This window comes from Drosophila takahashii, chromosome 2R (genome assembly GCF_030179915.1).
Source record: "Drosophila takahashii strain IR98-3 E-12201 chromosome 2R, DtakHiC1v2, whole genome shotgun sequence".
Taxonomy (NCBI): domain Eukaryota; kingdom Metazoa; phylum Arthropoda; class Insecta; order Diptera; family Drosophilidae; genus Drosophila; species Drosophila takahashii.
In genome coordinates, this window is record NC_091679.1 from 24,720,133 (window position 1) to 24,739,214 (window position 19,082).

The following is a 19,082-nucleotide window of genomic DNA, read 5'->3' on the forward strand; positions in this document are numbered from 1 at the left end:
ATACTTATCTCGGGACTAACCCAACTTGCGGTCTCACTTTATTTCCCACCATTGATTATTGCGACAGGAAAGCACAACAATCTCGGGATAACCCAGTAAAAGGTGCATTCGGTGATTGGCGGGTATTTGGGATTAGAGGAGCATTAGATGATGACAGCGAAATGGGATTACCCACGATTTCGAATCGAACTGGGGAAATTCCCCGCCAAAACGATGGATCCCGACGCCGTGCGACCCACGCAAAGTGGTGACCGCAAATCATATGGCAGCTGGGAAATGGGAAAATGGGAAAATGGGAGTCGGTGATGCCGGTAACGGTACAAAGTGCGCAGGATCAGGCACTCTCTCTGTTTCGCTTTCTCGCTCTCTCTCTCTCTCACTCTCTTCCCGTTAGACTTCGGGAAAAACTCTACACATGAGGCTGGTTGAAAACAAGTGGTTGAGCGGGCGTAGCGCTCAGTATAGAGCGAACAGTCGTTTCGAGCTCGAGTTTTCCCGCTGACCGAGAGCAAAACGCCGGAGCTGAAGCTGAGGCCCAGAGAAGAGGAAGAACCAGAAGCAGGAACAGGAGCAGGAGAAGGAGCAGGAGAAAGCGGAGAAAGGAGGCAGGGGAAAGGAGCAAGGAGAAAGAGAGAGCGCAGAGGACCCAGCAGCCAGTTGTCCGAGGAGTGAAATTCGAGGCGGGGCGCGAAGGAAGTGGGTGTACGAGTGCGAGTACGACTACGACTGCCATAAAGTGGAAATACGAAACGCCTTGAGGAAAGGCAGCGACGTCGGCCGAGGCAGCGACTGCGACGCCGGCAGCGGCAGAGGGACACGCGTCAGGCGGCCAAGCAAAAGGCAGACAAACAGGCAAATCCTGCTGAGACGACACGACGAGTCCTTGCTCGTCGGTTCAAACGTGCGGAACACTCTTGGAGGCAGCCGATAAAATAGAAAATAACACTAGAAGCAAAGCTAGTCCACAAAACACCACTCACACTCACCCAAAACAAGGGAAAGTTTTCGGAAAAAAAACGAAAAAAGAAAGCTAATTACGAAATTATTCCCAGGAAACCCAAAACAATATTTTCGAAAAATATCCAAAGATATATTCCCTATCCAAGTGCAGTGACTCGTGTGCAAAAGTTATCCAACCACAATCCCCAAAGAAACTAAGTGCCGCAAGCTGAGAGAGCTAAACACGAAAAGTGCTAAAAGTTCCTTAAAAATATTAATAACAAAAAGAAAAAAAAAACAAAATATTTGTTCAACTGCTTACAAAATATACAAATTATACAACATAAATATTCGTTGCATTTTAACAAAAGTAAAAAAAAGTGAGCAGCTCAAAAAGCGAAAGAGGGAAAACCAAAGTGCCGCGGAAAAACTAACTAATAAGCTACGAAATCATACAAACGAATGACTGGCCAGTGAAGAAAAGCTAACCCAAAGGCCTGCTAAAATAAAAAGTAAAATCAAAACTCCAAGGAACTGGAATTGCTAACCGAAAAGCCGACGGAAGACAGCAACTAGTTGTTGTCAGAGGCCAACAACCAGGTTCAAACGGCCATATACCTATACCCATATATGTGTACCCATCATACCTATACCAACTCCGACTTTCCGACTTCACCTACCCAAGCGAAACCCAAACTCCCCGGCCAGAGTAGACAATTGATTATTGATTTTGTCTAAGGCTGCAAGAACTTCACAGCTTAACGCAAAACAAACTTGGCAGCAGGGCAACAAAGGGCGACGAAAGACGGGGGGAAAAAACACACACAACGACAAGAAAGGGCCGTTGAAAGGCAGCCAGAAAAAGCGGAAAAGTCGGTAGCTCGGAAAAGTCCGATACCGGATCGGCCAGTGTTGTGCAATGCCAGGCCTAGGCCGGCACAGTGTTGGTCAGTGGTGTGGGGCCTAGAGGCCCAGCCAAAAAGCCGTGTGAAAAGCATCGAAAACCCATAGAGAAACAATCCAGAGAAGGCTCTTAGCACTGGGATTTTTCCCCACCACCAGCCCCAAAAAAACCACCTGCCACTCTATCATCAAAAAACCAAGACCCCCCGCCCCCAATTGTATTCCCCCTGGTAAACCCACCCCGAACCGCCAAGATAAGCCGTCTAATCGAGAAGCTGCGCCAGACCAACAAACGGAAAATGTTCTGCTCGCTGGCCCAGACGCTCTTCTGCGTCCTGCTCATCCAGGGCGGCCTCTATGCCCTCCACCTGAGCGGAAACGGAAATGGCAATGGCAACGGCAACGGCGAGAAGTCCCTGGGGGAGGCCAAGGCGGTCCAGGTGCCCAGTCAGCCGCTGGGACCCTCGACGGGAGTGTCCGCCGCCTGGCAGACGGCTCCCTCGCAGCAGCAGCAGCACCAGCAGCATCCCGGAGGATCTCCGCCGGGCGGTGGATCGGGGTCACCACATGGCCACAGGTCCGCCGCTGCGGCCGCCTTCGATGCCACCACCGTGCGGCTGAACAAGGAGATAGCGGACATGGCCCAGCTGGAGCGGGAACGCCTGATGCTCCTCGCCCGCGCCAAGCAGACGGCGGAGCAACAGCCGGCGGGCAACGGCAATGGCAATCACCGCGGCCATCCCTTCATCGCCGGCCGCATACAGATGCAGCCCAGCGAGGAGCTGGACGTGGGCGACTATCCCGCCCTGCTGCAGCAGGCCGCCCGGGGCTACATCTTCGGCAATGTCCAGAAACAGCCGCCCACTCCGATCAGCCTGGAGCAGGACTACGAGCAGCTGAGGGACCTGGAGAACAGGCCCGTCAAGTACTACGGTCGAGTGGTGCAGCCGGCGGACAGGGAGGAGCCTGCCGAGGCGCTCTACGAGCCACTGCACTCCTACGGCGACTTCGATGACTTCTCGGAACTGGAGCAGGAACAGGAGCAGTTGCAGCCGCACTTGGGCGAGGACGAGCTGCTGCGGGAACTGGATGCCTACCAGTATCACGGCCTGGAGGAGGAGTCGCTCCCGGAGAATCCCTACCGAACGCTGGAACAGCTGGAACTGGGCGCACCCGACTCCCTGCAGCAGCTCTTCGAGGCGGAGCAGGAGCAGCGAGACGCCCCCTACAAGGGCAAGGCCCATGGCCCCGGTAACTACAACATCAGGGTTCAGCAAAAGTGGGCCAGGAAGAGGAATGGCCAGGGAATCGCTCACAGTCCCGAGGCAGAGAAACAGTTGCAGCGCCAGATCTTCGCCCAGCACTTCAAGCCGCAACGGAGTGGAAAGCTATCGCTTTCGGCCAACTCGGAGGCCACGGCCAGCAAGCACCCCAAGCCATCCAGTCGCTCCGGCTCCAAGGACACCGAGAAGCCCCCTAAAGAGGGAACTACCTCCGCCGGCAAGCAAACAACCGGCGATGGAATAACCAAGCAGCAGGCGGAGCAGCAGACACCGCAGGACAAAAAGGATCCCAGCCACAAGCGATCCGGATCCGGTTCAGCGGGATCAGTGGGATCTGCAGGAGGCGGCTACTCCGCGCAGTCACCCATGTCCCACAGCATAGCCAGCCAGCTGATGCTGCGCACCGCCCGCGGTCAACGGCAGTACGATGTGCCACAAATCGGTGAGTTTTTAGATATATAACACTCGAATACTTATAAATATGTCCACTGGTGGTTGGGTATAGGGGTTAGGCCATAAGGTTGCCATGGGGCGGGCGGCAATCGATGGAACCAATCATCGGCCGGTTCCACCTGTGACCTTTAGCCGGCTGCCCGGCATTAATTCGATCCAATCAAACCTCCACTTAACGCCATAACTCCCCAAAGCGCAGCACGAAGGCCCAGAACTTTCTCCCCGCATTATATTAACCAACTGCGCTTGCAATTTATTTAATGATCGGAAACTTTGGATTTCTAAAATAGAATATCAAACTGGATGCCTAGTTCTTAGTAGTTCTATAAAAAGATCGCAAACCTTAAATTATTCAATCTCTCTAAGGTTAAAAATATTAAATTCATGGGTTCATAATGGGTTCATGGGTCCCAAAGAAAGTTAATAAATCTAAATCAAATAGGACCGAAATAGATATTTAAGTCCAGTGTATCGTAATTACTCCGTCATAGTTGATTTACAAATGCGTGTTAGAGGGTTAGAAAACAACAATAGTCGGTCAATATCTTTCCAATATCTCTGCGTTTCATGTCGTGTTAATTTTATTCGAGTCGAATCGAGTGAAGCCCGCACTTGACCCTCTTGTGTACTTATACCCATTTTCTGTGTGAGACTGTTTTTTCGGGTTCGAACCTCGAGGCTCTAAACCCCAACCAAGTAGGCCAGGTCCCCAAGGACAGGCCGTAATCGCTCTATTTCCGTCCTTATTTATTTTGCGGCAGTTATAAGCGCGTATACCTTTGTGTATTTACCCGTTTCATTACGGCCCGTCTTACGAGTATTATTCCTGGCGAACGAACTCCTGCATATTTCATGATCCAAGGCGGTGCAATTTAATCCTTTTAGCCGGCTGGTGGGCGGCCGGCTCATCAATCATCAATCGTCGGGCGTTTAATAGATTGTCACTAAATCATTTGTCAACAATGGCCGAAGCGGAAAAGTTTTTGCAGCTATTTTCGGCAGTTTGGCCAACTTTTCAGCCCGTTATTTTTGGCCATTGCATTTAGCAAATTAGTCGGAGGCCAACGGATGGAGTGAGGCTGCGTGGAAGTTCGTCCTTGGCTTTCCTCCATTTCGGCCGTTGTTAATCACTTGGCTGGCTAAATTACTTTACAACAAGTTTTGATGTTCGCCATGAATACGGAATGCGCTTAGAGAAAGTTGGGTCTGGATAGGAAGCGGAGGAAGAAGGCTGCTTTGGTCCTGGTCCTGGTCCTGGTCCAGTTGGACAATCAATTTTAATTTTTAATTAACACTTTCAAGTTTAATGGCGACATCGTTATGGCCGTGAGCTAAATGCGATTTCATTGCTGGCCTGCCCAGCAACGGAGGCAGAGGATAACCACTACTCTGCCAGCTCGAATTTTCCAATCGACCCACAATTCGGTTTCCGCCTCTGGGAATTTGTCATTCTCTTCAATTTATTGCATCCACATCTATACTAAGCATTTATAATTAAAGCGATTCAATTAAAATGGATTCATTTGTATTAATACTGTTAAATGAATTACCATGTGTAAGTAAATGTGGTGATTCAGTAACGTTTTATTTTTTCCAGATTAATATGATAATTGCTTGTTATGAAATCGGTTTTTATAAAATTAAATGCCAGTTATGAAATGTCTCTAGATTATAATACTTCCTTGTTCTTATCTGATTTTGAAAAGTTATTTGTTTTTATTCCATTGATAATTTCAAGTTAATTTCAGGTTACTTTGACACACAAAGGGAAAACTTTAACCCAATGAGTAAAAGTTTCCTGGAAACAGATTAGCCAATTAAATTAAATTGGATTACCTTATTGTCCGTAGCTTCCTGGCTCTTTCACTTTTCTCCCCTTTCTCGGTTGATTTTCCCATCTTTGCACAATTGATTTGGCAAGGTTTTTGCAGATTGAGAGATGTAGCGCAAATTCAATATGAGACAATCAATGAGTTTTCATTTTATGCGCATGTTTGCACAATTTTCCTCATTGTTATGGCTGTCGCTGCCTTCGGTCTCCGTCTCTCTCTCACTTTCGCATTTTCTTATTTCGAATTTTTCCTTGCCAGCAGCTCCGCTTTTCCCACATTTCTGCGTGCGTGTGTGTGTTTGTTTATTTCCGCATAGCGTCATCAAGTGTCAGCTGTGAAAACGTCAACGCTTGCCACCCGCCGCTCCTCACTTCACACTTTCGCTGGTAGTTGGGTAGTTGGGAAAATTACAATGGTCCCCCTAAGTGTTTACACTGGAAAACGATTATCCAGATGAGAAGAGCGCCGTCAGAGCCGCCCACATGTGGCCAAAAACAAAAAACGGTATCTAGGGATAGAAATCTCCAAAATCATATCGTTAAAAGGAATTTAAAATGCTTTTTTAACTAAAATTAACATTTAAAGTATTTGTAAATATTTAGATCTCTCGAATCCAACTTTCATTTGTAATTTAATTTAATTTATTGGTTAAACTAATATATTTTGAAGTAATTGTGTTTTAGTTTTCAGTTTATAAAAAATGACTTACGATCCCTGACACTAAAAATAAAGGAATTTTTTAAAAATCTACTTCACATGTCCTTTTGACTAACAACACCACTTAAAGTCCTAATACACTTTCTGGTCCCTGATGACCGAAAGAGTTTGCTTCTGGGCGTTTGCCCCCGAAAAACGTAAAAAAAAGAAAACCGTCACACATTTTCCCGGGAAACCTGCGGCTGCGTTTACAACTTGACATCATTAAAACGCGTTCACAATTTACGATCCTGCTGGTCCGGTTTCCAGCTAATTTAGTAACAACACCCCGGGGGTCCGAGGCCGAGGTCCGACCGGACAGGAGAGGACAGACGCCTCCGTTTGACGAGTCCTCGCTCCCACGCCCATATCCTGTGCGTGTGCTCCCGCGGGCGTGCGAGTGTGTGTGCGCACGCCTTTAGTTTTCCCCCACACTCAAAACTAACATTTTCATACCCTGGCGGTTGATTTAATTTGTAATTTGAGGACCGCTCGGTCCTCAAGTGGCCACTTGGCGGCGAAAAGATCATCAATTTGTGTGGACGGCGGACCTTCCTCATCGATGTCTCCTTCTTACCCCTCGCTCCTGTCAAATATTACGCAAATTAGCTGGAAATGGATATTGGAGATGCGTCTATCAGCCTGTCCGTCCGTCTGTCTGTCTGTCTAGCTGTCTTGGTGTCAGTGGCCACCCCCTTTCCCATTTTCCGCGTCATGTGCGTGTTGCGGCTGCAGCCGAGCGGATGGAAAATTTTACCACAGCGACAGGTTGTCTGCCGCAACTTGTGGGTTCCACCTCCTTCCACTTTCCACTTCGGTGGCTGTGTGCCCCCATAATCGGGCATAGATATGCAAATGGCCGATTTGCAGGACTCTTGAGGAGCAGCGACAGATCAGACAAAAATGGGCAACCACAGGGCTTTTCGCAGACAGATTGGTTGATTTCTACGGCAACCCTCTTTAATCTTTTGTTAAAAATACGGATTTTGATTGATTCTAGGAGTTGGGAAAACATTTTTTGGTTTGTAAAAATATAAGCTTCTTAGCTTATTTATTCTAAGACCTTTAACACGCTTAAAAAACCAGAAACCTTTTATTTTTGGTAAAGGCTTCTCACCTTTGTCTCAATGTCTACTGCCTATAAAAATGTGTTTTAAAAAATAAATAAGTCCCATTAATAAATCAAATTAATTTAAACAAGCAGGAAATCACCATTAAAACAAGCCAGTTTTTTTATAAATGACTATTAAACTTCATTTAATGAAAGGGAACATTTGTTTGTTATTTTTTCGATTATAAAAATAACTCTTACTTTTGATCACTGTTTATTATGCTTATCTACTTGTATATCAAAAGCAAATATAAACAAAGCTTATTAAATGTGTCGGACATTTGTTCGAGTACAATCACTTGGTTTATTCTAAACAACAGCTTCAGGTATGTAAACAATTAATTATAGTAATTATATAGTTGAGGAAAATGTTTGGCATTGTGATAAAATGAAATACTTTATCTATGGCACACACACGTCATGTCTATCTACATTTTATGTTAAAGTTTTATGGATTTTTAGCTTTTCTTTTGGGGCCACTCTTATTGCGTATACGCAATGGCCTTTGACCTACTGAGATTTTTTCTTGTATATCAATGCCAATGGCAGGGCACACTTTTGACATTTTCTGGAGGCGCCTAAAATACTCTCGCTGCCAATTTAAGCGTCATTCCCCTGAACGCTCCAGCATTCGGGCCTTAAATCCACAACCTGGCCCATGGCTAATTAGGGGGCATGCCCAGACCCCCAATTTGCATTGCAGGCGGCCAAATGAACTGGAAGCAATAACGCCCCGGTCACGCCCACACACTGAATTTGTTAATGAGGTGGACACAGTTTTGGGCCCAGACCGTTTCGGCCCGGCAAATTAGCCTTTTGACTTAATGCACTGGCCAAAAATAAACAGAAACGTGCTGGAAGTGGACAGCGAGGCTGGCCAGCCAGTGGATGAATCAATAAACGATGACATCATCGCCAGCATCCAGTCAGTCAGTCAGTTAGTCATTTAGTCGGTTTGTCATTCAGTCAGATGGTGGGGGATTTTACAGCTTTTAGACGTAGAGCCCCCCTTCCCATGGACCGGGCCTGCATATATAATTGTGGCACACGACAACAACGAAGCTGGGGGAAAATATTTACATTAGCGTAAGCACAGGACGAGGGGTGTCGAAAGGGGGGCCAAAAGAGGGGTCTACGCGGCCATTGAGCAGGCCAATTGTCTGGGTGAGAGTGTGCGTGATGGTGGCTCATTCAGCCAGTTTGACGACAGCAGCCCAAAAGCTGGCCAAAGTTTTGCTTTCTTCTTGCGTCACAGAACGGTCGTCTGGGATGCGAGAGACTGACACACTTATACTTATGCCCACATGCCATATACTATATCTACATCTATATCTATATGGCCGGGAGTAGTGTATGAATCTGGGCAAAGTGGCTAAAGGATTGTGGCATGCTGCTGAATAAACATGGCCAGCTAGCTGCGAGCACTGCATAAATATCAACTATGGGGCAATAATGAACCACACCAAGGCGGAGATTTTTGGCCAAAATCTATAATAAGACACTGGAGACCGGGCCGCATCATGTATATATAAGTATATATATAGTATATCCTATTTGGCCAGTCAGCTCTTAGTCATCCGTAATGAAGAGCGAAAAGAAAAACAGAAAAACCAGTAAAACTCTTCGGCAAATAAATGTGGCTGAGTAATCGCGCGAGAGTGTGGGTGTGTGAGTGTGTGTGCTTGTGCTAGAATTTTTTAGTCAATGAAGCGTCAAGGACTTTTTGCTTATGATATATTTACCCAAAGGGGCGAGAAAAGAGAGAGGGAGAGTGGGAGCGAGAGAGAGAGAGAGAGAGAGAGCCACAAAAGATGATGCAATGCAATCAGGAGGCGGCAGGCAAGTAAGTGCGGGTAGTTGCGGCATAGTAGGTATCCTTGTTGTATCCTCGGCGTGCTTAATGAGTTGTGAGCTGACGCGGAATTTATGAATGAATTGCGGAATATGTGAGTAGAGTAGAGAGGGTCGGCAAGAGAGAGATAGAAAGAGAGGGGTAGAGAGCGAACAGGACGAAGGCAGTTCCTTAATTCATCGGGTTCCCCCATCAGCGCCCTTTGCCTTTGTTTTAGCTCCAAGTGAGCGTAAAATTAACCAAGTGCTAGCAGCTTCACGTAATTGGCCTGCTTGGCTTATGAATAATGGCTTATTTATTGGCTATACTTAGACGGATTCTTGGATGTGTATATTTAGAAGGAGAATAGTGTGAGATAAAGGAAGCTCCTCTGCATTTGAATAATATGTGTTTTATTACCCTTAAATGGAAGAAAAAAATCCGCATTAGAGTTTGTTCTTTAGATTTTGTATGACTAACAGTGTTTTAAATTACACATATTTTTAAAGAAGTTAATTTAATTCAGACAATTAATGAACGTGCAGTTCTAGCTTTTAATAATAGATTAAGCCCCTGGTGCATCCACGCAAATTGCAATTTAATTATACTCCATTTGTTTGTATATTGATATTTAAACCTGAGTTTTTTAATTGGTCCACAGTCACGTCGAAAATGGTAAATGACGCATGTCAGCCACGGGATCTAAAAAAGGAACTCATCCTGTAACCGAACTCGCTGCATAATTATAACTGCCAACAGAAATGTAGGCGTTGCACTTTACGAAATCCGGAATACTTCAAATTGCTAAAAAATACATATGTACTCATAATTATTTCAAAAAGTTTACTTAGAAGTATTCTACGCAATTTGCTTTGATTTTTTATTGAGCAAGGAAAATTTTTTTAAAGAACCTTGTACCTCATTCATCACTTTTTCGGAGTGCGTCAAATGTTTGTCACATCCCAGAATTTCTCCCGACCCTAAAAGAGTTGAGTGTGACCTCCTAGGACTCGGAATTACGCAGATACGCAGTCGTCCGTGTCCTTGAAAATGTCAAATTGGAATGGGCGATTGGGTGGCGAACCCAAAAAGAGTCCAAGAACAATTGCGAGGATACAAATTTGGCTGGCAGACTGGCAGAGTTCTCAAGAGCGCACACACTCGAATGACATATGCCGCCAGTTTTTTAGATGGGGACTTCGCCCAAGGGAAGTGGGGATAGTTGCCGTTCCATGTGCGTCACAGGTCATGGAAATCAAACGCAATAAAAATCCATAGACCACCGAACAGTGAAAACTGGAGCAGGCGAGTCGAGGCGAGTGTGTGTGTGTACTCCTAGGAGACACTGTAGCCAAGTGCATAGTCATGCTAATGCAAATTATGGCTTATTTAAGCCGACAGCATCAGCAGGGCCTACTTTAAGGTGCTGGCTGCATCACTTCAGCATGTCGCATGCATGGCAGCACTGAAAACTGAAATTAAAAAAGTGGAAAAAAGTGGAAAAAGCACTGGAAAAGTAGCAAAGAAAGCGGAGAGCTCTTGGCCAAGTCGGTGGATTGGGGTTAGAGGGACTGGGACTGGGGGTTTTGGGAGCTGCCTACTTAAAGGCTTCCGGGCCGGCAACTCGCAGCAGCCGTGCATAATGAGGCTGGCACTCACACAGCTGCATGCATAATTTAGCAGGAGCTCCGTCGGTCTAGAAAGAGATACGGCGAAAGGGTCCCGGGATCCTGGGTACTGGATACTGGATACTGGAACAAGCTGCCGCAGAATTCAAAACCAGAGCCGAGAGTGCTGGCGCTTTTCTTCCCGAAACGCTGCCGGCTGACCTTTTCCCAGCTCATCGATCTAGCCGCTCCCGCTCCCCAGTTCTCGCATAATCATCGTCATTGTCGTGTAATAAGTGAAATGGTTTGGACTCGGATTTGGGTATGGGTCCAAATTATGCAATATTTATGCCGGGTTTTGTTTATTTTAATTCGCAAGCAATTTAGCTGAAAGACACAAAGGAAGATATTATTTTTGCGCCACCCATCCGCCCACGAGCACAAAACCTGCAGACACTTTTCCATCAATCATTGGCTTCGGCCGCCATCGTTTGCGAAACGTGTGTGCTGGTACATTTTTCTTAGTCCTCAGTGTAAGCACTGAGAAAAAATCCGTACCACCAATCAACCCTTAGTCTTTTAGCTTAAAACAAAATTTTTTTTTTCTTCAGGAAAAAATGACACACGAGTGTCACAACTTAAACAGCTTTTTACTTATTAGTAAATAAAAAAAAAAATAATAAAATTGTTTAGTTTTAATAAATAGACTTATAGATTTACAGAACTCTCCCCTACAGATAAATTCCCTACTTCTTAAGGGCTAGTCAGTTTTCAAAGAAATATCTTTCAGTACATTTAGGTATCCGAAAGCCAGGGGGCAGAAAGAAAAGCAAACAGTTGCCAGAAAACGCTGGCTGGAAACGCTGAAAATGGCCTGGTGAAAAGTGTGGGGATGGAAAATGCCAGCCCAACACTTGTTGCCCGTCGCTTGCCTAGAGAAAACAAAATGCCACACCTGTAGGGGAGCAGAAAATACCGGGATATAGGAGAGCTGAAAGCCGGAAAGGTCGAGAGGAAAAGCAATTGTTTTGTCAGAGAGAGGGAGGGGATTTCCCCTTGCTCAAAATCAAATTGACCTTTGGCAGTGAACAAATAAATGCTGCAAGGATAATTTCCATGGCCAGTGAATCGCTAACGAAGTCAGCTGGCGAGATCTTTAAGCTCGAATAAATCCAGCTCAAAGCTTAATCCAGACCACAATGTCTGCGGCCAACGACTGGCGAATAAATGTCATTCCCTGTCACCGCCTGATTTCCCAAGCCAGCAGAGGGCTTTAGTTGAAATTGACAGCTGGTTTGCAATTAAATAAGATTTATATTCCGAGAAAGGCCGAGCCAGCAGAACCCGCACACGTCGTCAACGCCATCGCCATCGCCATCGCAATCTTAGCCATCCGCAATTCGCAATCTCCGCCAGCTGGAAGTTTCTGCATTAATATGCCAGTAGGTGACTCCACCAAATGACCTCGGGCTGTCAATTCGGGTCGTGTGCGTAGACCAAATATAGCCACGAACTTTGCTAATGGATGCACACCATGTCAAATTGAATTTATTTCGAGCCCAAGAATAATACTAATACGCCTGGCCACGAGATTCCTCATGTTTAATTTATTGTCTGTCCTTGTCGCCTTACATTAAGCAGGTGAGTTGACAAAAGACCGGCAGAAGAAATCGTTCGCAAGGCTTTATGTCTGCCCGCGGGGAGGAACATTTTAAGACGGCCTCCGCACTTAAATCCTCGCTTCATGGCTAAGCAAATACTCAGGTGGAGCGGCATGTCTGTATACACACCATTTACTTATACACGTACCTCGAAATCCTGACCAGCAACAGTTTATTTATTTCGCAACAAATGAGCAATGGATAAGCTGGTCGAAAGCTTCTTCAGAGTGGAAAATGTACTCGAAAACCCCCATCAAATAAAATAGTTTTTTGTTATACTTAATAGGTTTAATTCAATCTTGTTTTCTTAGAAAAAGCATTGTACGCACACCCAAAAAAAACTAGATATGAATCGTAGGTCAATTTGACCTTTTTTAAGATCATTTTTAACTTGATTTGGGGCCAGGTAAATGTGATATGTTCGAAATGTAAAAAATCTTATTACTGCCCAAAGCGTACACTAGTGCGAGCGAGAAAACATGCTTGAAGTACGTCAGTTCGAATTTCGAATCAGTCTTTCTCGCTTCCACTCATGTCATTTTGGTCGCCATATTGATTCTTGCGCTCTTTTTCGAAGTTAGAGAATCTCCGAGAGAGAGAATTCGGCAAAATGATATTATTTAATGTAAATTTTATGAATATTTCAGGTAAAAACGATATGAGTAGGAATAACCAGAAAATTACCTGGACTTATCGATTTTACGGCGACGTGTTTTTTTTTGTGTGCAAAAAAAACACGATCAAATAGATATTCGCATAGTTAATTTCTGGTATTAATACGCATATCGTTTTACCATGCAATACCAATTTTTCTCTCTCTCGGAGTTTCTCTGACTTCGAACAAGAGAGCAATAATCAAGTTCAAATTGATACCACTTAACATTAAATTGATCATCGTTTCATATCAAGTTTTTTTGGGTCTATACTGCTTTTTGAGAAAAGTTGAAAGGAGGGTACACTGTTTCACTTTTCTTTGAGTGCTTGTGGGGTAATGAGGTCACAAAAGTGCCGATACGCACTTTTCCTTCAATTCTGGCTAGACCCAGACTTACATAATTCAATTTGCGCGGCACTAGCTGAATAATGTATTCCAGGCTGCCAGTGACGTGGCCAATTCTTTAATATAACGATTCCAAATCGAGTTTGGCCATCAGAAGAGCCATCCAGGTCGTCGTGGCCTCCTGGAAAATCACCCGCCTGGACGGACACCCACTCATTCAGGCTGAAGCATTGTTTTCCAATCAAAAACTAAACAAAACGCAAACACAGGACCCAAACACTTGAGCCACTGCGTAAGCCATAAACAAACACGGCAGAATGACAATGTGAATGGGTTTCGGTGGAGGGAGTGGGATTTCTGCTGGACGGCTGGTTCTGGCCACATGAATGGGACTTGGCCTGGCTGTGACAGTGGCTACAATGCGAAAGCTGCCAGCAAAACAAAAGCCAGCCGGTTCGGAACGGATGGGAACCGAGCTGAGCGGACGATGTCCATGAATGAACATGGCTCAGGGTGTCGAGGGGTCGGGGTGGGGAAGAGGTCAAATGGCGTTGAGGGGGCGGGACCGGGGTTTGGGAGGCCTGTCTCCGTTAAGAACACAAGAAGGCGTGGGACATTTGAATCCTGTTAGGACTGGCATTCACCATTCACCGGGCTGGGATCTTGAAATCATTTCCGTGATTTCCGAAGTGCAACATCAGCTTGGGCAAATTGTAGCAGTGGCAGTTCAACTAATCGGCTTACTAAAAATACTTTCCAGTTAGAAGCTTATAAAGTTAGTAAAATATAAAAAATCAATGGCACTTCACATAACCGGTTTACCAAAATTCTATTCGATTTTTGAGGTGCCAAGCTTTATAAAATAAAAAGCAACATTCCAAGTGGATTTATTGCATCGAAGCTAATAAATTCAATTTGATTTTAATTATTCTGAAAAAATTTAACACAAACATTCTCATCCTAAATTAACAGTTGACCAAAACTGTATTCGATACTTGAGCTGCCAAGCTCTATAAAAAAAAGCAACATTCTAAATGGATTTATTGCATCGAAGCTAATAAATTCAATTTGATTTTAATTATGCTATCTTGTTTTTATGTGTCTTAATTGCTGCAATGCCATCATATCAATCATTCAAATTTGAAGCACACACTTTTGAATTTTTCCATTGGATTTTTTTTAGACTTTATTCATGTGAGTTCAGCATTTTTAATTTTTATACATATGTAGGTACTTCAATTAGTCGATTAAACAAAAAGAAGAGAGGTAAAATACTCTTTTATTGAATTATATGCTTGCTTCAGATATATTTATTGTGTTTGACTGTCTTTCTCATTGTTTAATCAAAGTATTTCCTTTGCTAAATTGATATACTTGTGCTCTTTTAGTGCCTTCCACTTGTGTTCGCTCCTTACCTTTTACGCATTTCTTGAAAAGTTGCTAGCTTTATTGACGAAATACCTTCACCGTAATAGGATTTGTTTTCAAAGTGAAATATCCTCTTTCCTGCACTCAAAGTCATCTGTGCCTGTTGAAGTATACTCATAGATTTGAGTGCAACAATTTTCCAGAAATTCGTTCTCTTTTTGTTTTGGAACAAGAGCTTTCAGTCACTGGTTTCGGTCACAGTTCCCGTCACTGGCCGCCTAGTCTTGTCCTATATCAGCCGGTTAGCATCTTGTTTACCCATTTGCAACGCTTGACAGTTTTCTAAAATATGCCAAGGCAGGCGGCGGCGTGCGGCTGTCTAAATCCAGCTAAGGTCAGAGTTCAAATTGAGTTTGGCCAGGAAATTAAATGGGGGAGCCGGGTGGGGAATGGAAATTGGGGAGAGGGAGTGGCAGCGGAAGGGGATGGAACTGGCAGGCTAATGAAAAGCCCTGGGTGCTCTTGGGGTTGCTCAGCTTCATCTGCGAGTTGCCAGTGTTGCCAGGACGTCCTCTCGTCGTTTAGGCCACCCTTCTGAAGGTGGAAGCCTGCACTTGTCTGCTGCACTTGCCGTCCTTCGCTTCCTTTCCCCGGCCTGGCTATTAATATTGCCAAAGGTGCGCACTCTTTGGTACTTAAGTGGCTGCCGTCTGGGAACTGTCAACGGGGGCTGAACTCCCCTGGCATTGTGTCATTTGACAGTCGACATCTTGGCTGCACCTTTGGCCCCAGCCCCTCGAGAGTCCCTTCCCTCGTCTCGCCCCTGCTTTCCCTTTGTTTCAGCCTCCCCTCGGAGGACGAGAGGACCTATTCCAAGGCTAAGACCTGGCCAAGTGCTGGGGGATGTCGCGAGGAAATTAAGTAACTAAGTAGACCCCTGGATTCCGCTTTTCTTTTTTCGGGGGATCGGAGCATAATCAAAACTTTTCATATCGCTCCCCCGCCAAGTGCAGAGTAGAGTAAATTTCACAATAAAAACTCTCAGTCCATCGTAAATATAAATAAAGGCATTAAGCGCGCAGGTAAGTTGCGTGGCTGGGAAAGAAAAAAGCAAAAGTTTTATTGTCATAGCGCCCAAACAAGGCATAAACTTGCCTTAAAAGTTTAAGCGGCCTTCGTCCGCATTTCCACCCGACTTTTATATATATTTCACTGCCTATTTTTAGCCACTCGTAGAGATGCTGTGCGGAAAGTTTACGTCAGGTTTCGAGGCAGCAGAAAAGAAGAAAAATGAAAATTGTGTGGAAAATTACAGTGCAACTTTTCGACCAGCCCAGCGGTAGCTACAGCAATTTTAATGAAACTTTTCCCAGCTCCGATTCACCTTCTGGTCGGCGGGCAAAGGCGTTGTCTTGGTGTTAATGAAAAGTCTGCAGCTAAGCGGACTACGTGCCCAGCAGTGGGCATCCTCCGAAATAAATACTCGCAATATTAATAATGTGAGGAAGGCGAATGAAGAAATGCTGGGTGATGTGCAGCTCAACGTGTTGGCTTATAGGGAAACTTTCTGCGGAAAGTACGTCCTGCTTTCGTCCCTATTTCACAACTCCCAAAAACCCCAAAGCACTAAAAATGTCAAAAGTTATAAATAATTTTCCATATAGAAAAGTGATATGTTCAAAACATGTTGTCAGTGCACCGCAGAGTCCGAGCCATGTGGCCGCCAGGATCCCTAATCCTAACCCTATCCTTTCGAGATTCCTGTCCCAGTTTGCAATTTGCGAGAAATTGCCAAAGCAAAAACTTCAAAGTAAACAAACAAACACATCACCAGCTGCCAGCCAAAAAGCAGTTGGGAGTTTGGGGAGCTGGGAGTTCGGAAGTTGGTAGCTCGGGAAGTCGGGTGTTCCTGGCTGCCACGAGTTATGTTGATTTGCACATGTTTATGTCCAGTTAGGAGCACCTGAAGGAGGGGATTGTTTTGCCGTATGAGTTTTGGCAAAGGAAAGCGGTAGGAAAACGAGCAGCAGCGACATGAAATTTTTATGGCCACCAATGCCAGGAAAACAATTGCGAAAAGTAGTTTTACCAAATGCGTCTGACACGTACACGTACACGTACGCCAAACAGGAATGCTTGCCCCGGGAAATTAGACCAAAGTGCCACAGAGGGAGATGGGTAGAGACAGAGAGAGAGAGAGACCAATTCCGGAAATAAACGCCAAATGTATTTAGAATTTTGTATAAATAACCTGAGACGTGGCCGAGTCGAGAAGGCAATTTAAATTATTGAGCGGCATTGATTGCCGCCATGAGGGACTGGGGGCCAAGGCGCTGGTGCCTCTGTCGATATACTGACGCAAATGCCGGGGAGCGACCAGGATAATCATCATTAAAGCAACCGCCGGCCCGAAATTATAACCATTACAGTTATAAATAAAATGCGACGGGTCGGGCCCCCAGTAACGCCCATCCGAAGGGGGCGTGGCCGGGGGCACTTGGCACACACTCTCTCTTGCCTGTAATTACTTTGATTTGCCCCAAGGCCACTGGCGGCGAACAAGCGGTTTTCATTTTATTTGTACTCCAGAAATTGCATGATCCCGACAAGTCGTGAGTTTAATTTGCAGCCGATTCAAAAAAGAAATCCACGGGTTCTTCTTTCTTGTTTCTGGTTAATTTCCATGACGGCCAACGGGATGCCACGGTGGCCTGGACTTTGGAGTCGCCTCCGCCGCGTTTGAAGCCCAGCGAGGATTGCGGCTGACGTCATAGGCAGACGGCCTTGAGGACTAGAAATGGTGGTTGGCCTGTGGGCTCGAGTGGGCTGTCAATTAGCCATTGCCTGGGTGTGAAATTATGGGTTAAACAACGATTGTGGCTTGTGGACTGGGGGGATAGTGTGTGTGGCCAAGCCCAACTTCGTTTTCACAGTCGACTGCATGGCCGGCAATTAGTAAATTGTTCCTTTTTCCCTGGGAATTGTAAGGAGAACGAGATACATCGTTCGAAATTCGATTGAATCTCCACCTGGTTATCCTCGATTCCCATTAGTGCCTGAATAAGTGATTCAGCCAGAGCACCTTCAATTGACCTGGCTTATTCGATTGCCCCTTTTGTGGCATGTCCAGCTTATCCTTGCTTCGTCCAGCACCATTTGACCTGCCAATTACGCCATCAGACTAATCTGATTTCATTGCATCTCCTTTTTAATGGCGACAGTTGTAACGGATATTGCTGCGAGTACTTGTGCCACATAAGCAAAGTGCACAAATAGCTTGCTTCGCTTCGGTTTATTTAGATATTAATTGGTTTAGCCGCAGCCATCACTCAACAGGTGCCGCAAAGCCAAAGAAAATTGAAAAAAACCTTTCCACCCCTGGAAAAAATGAAATAAAGCGAAAAAACCAAGAAAATGCCAGCAAAGCTCACCCATTTATTCAAGGCGTCAAGCTAAGCGGAAATGACGAGGACACGGATGGGGGCGAGGTGGCCTTTTATCCTTCTCATTGTGGCGCGGCGGAGGTTCAAGCCTTCGCGGATGTCAACCGCAACAAAATTTGTTGCTGTACAGCACGGTTAATGAACATAGCACCTCCCTTAAAGTTAAGGACAATAAAACTCTACTGCAATTCTATAAATTCTAAAATCATCAAATTGTGGATAATAACTACAAAATTGTAAAACCTTTTATAAAAAATTTAAATTAAAAAAAATTGTATTTAATTTAAAAAAAGATTAAAATGTATTTAAAAATGTATGAGAAGTAGATAACTCAAAAGCTGAATTCTTATTTTTTAAAGTTGGAAATAATTGTTTACCTTTTCTATATGATTTTGTATCTTCTTCCTTTAAACCTTATAGATTCGGCGCGCACTGTAAGCGCGTACTTTGCGCCACCGCGAAGTGAATGCCACATGATGTAGACGGGAAAAAAAGGCCAAAAATGGTTCCCCAGTTTTGTTTCTTCCACATTTCCGTCGTGCATTTTGCCGTGACTTAATTGGTGTGCGCCCCTCTCTTTCGCTCCCGATAGCCTCCTCCTTTTCACTCTGCATAATACAAATCCGCGCGTTTGACGCTTTTCGACTTTTCTGTGTGCGCCGAGCCGTTTTCCTTTTTTTTTGCGCCCTTCCCTCGCTGGCTGCGCTTTTATTTAAAATATTTTTTGTCGTGTTGCTTTGTCGCATTTTAATCTGTACGGAGCACGCGATTACCTTCCCCTTTAAGGCCCTAATGTATGTGAGAATTCCGGCAGCAGTCAGGCGATTGGGTGTGTGTGTGCTTGCACTGAGGGACAAGCAGAATAATTTCGAAAATTTTTGAGTCTAGAAGTGAAACATCTTATTATTTATTTATAAGAATGCACTAAATTTAAATTGGTCCATATTTTTAATAT

The 19,082-nt window shown here is 44.9% G+C and overlaps 1 protein-coding gene across 1 annotated transcript in view; it reads left to right on the forward strand.

Moving 5' to 3' along the window:
• The first annotated feature begins 479 nt into the window (after positions 1-479).
• Positions 480-19,082, forward strand: part of jeb (jelly belly) — a 28,679-nt gene continuing 10,076 nt past the window's right edge. The window contains exon 1 of the mRNA XM_017141951.3: positions 480-3,567. Within this exon, the coding sequence (XP_016997440.2) occupies positions 2,142-3,567 (1,426 nt within the window). The 5' untranslated portion in view covers positions 480-2,141. The remainder of the gene's footprint in view (positions 3,568-19,082) is intronic.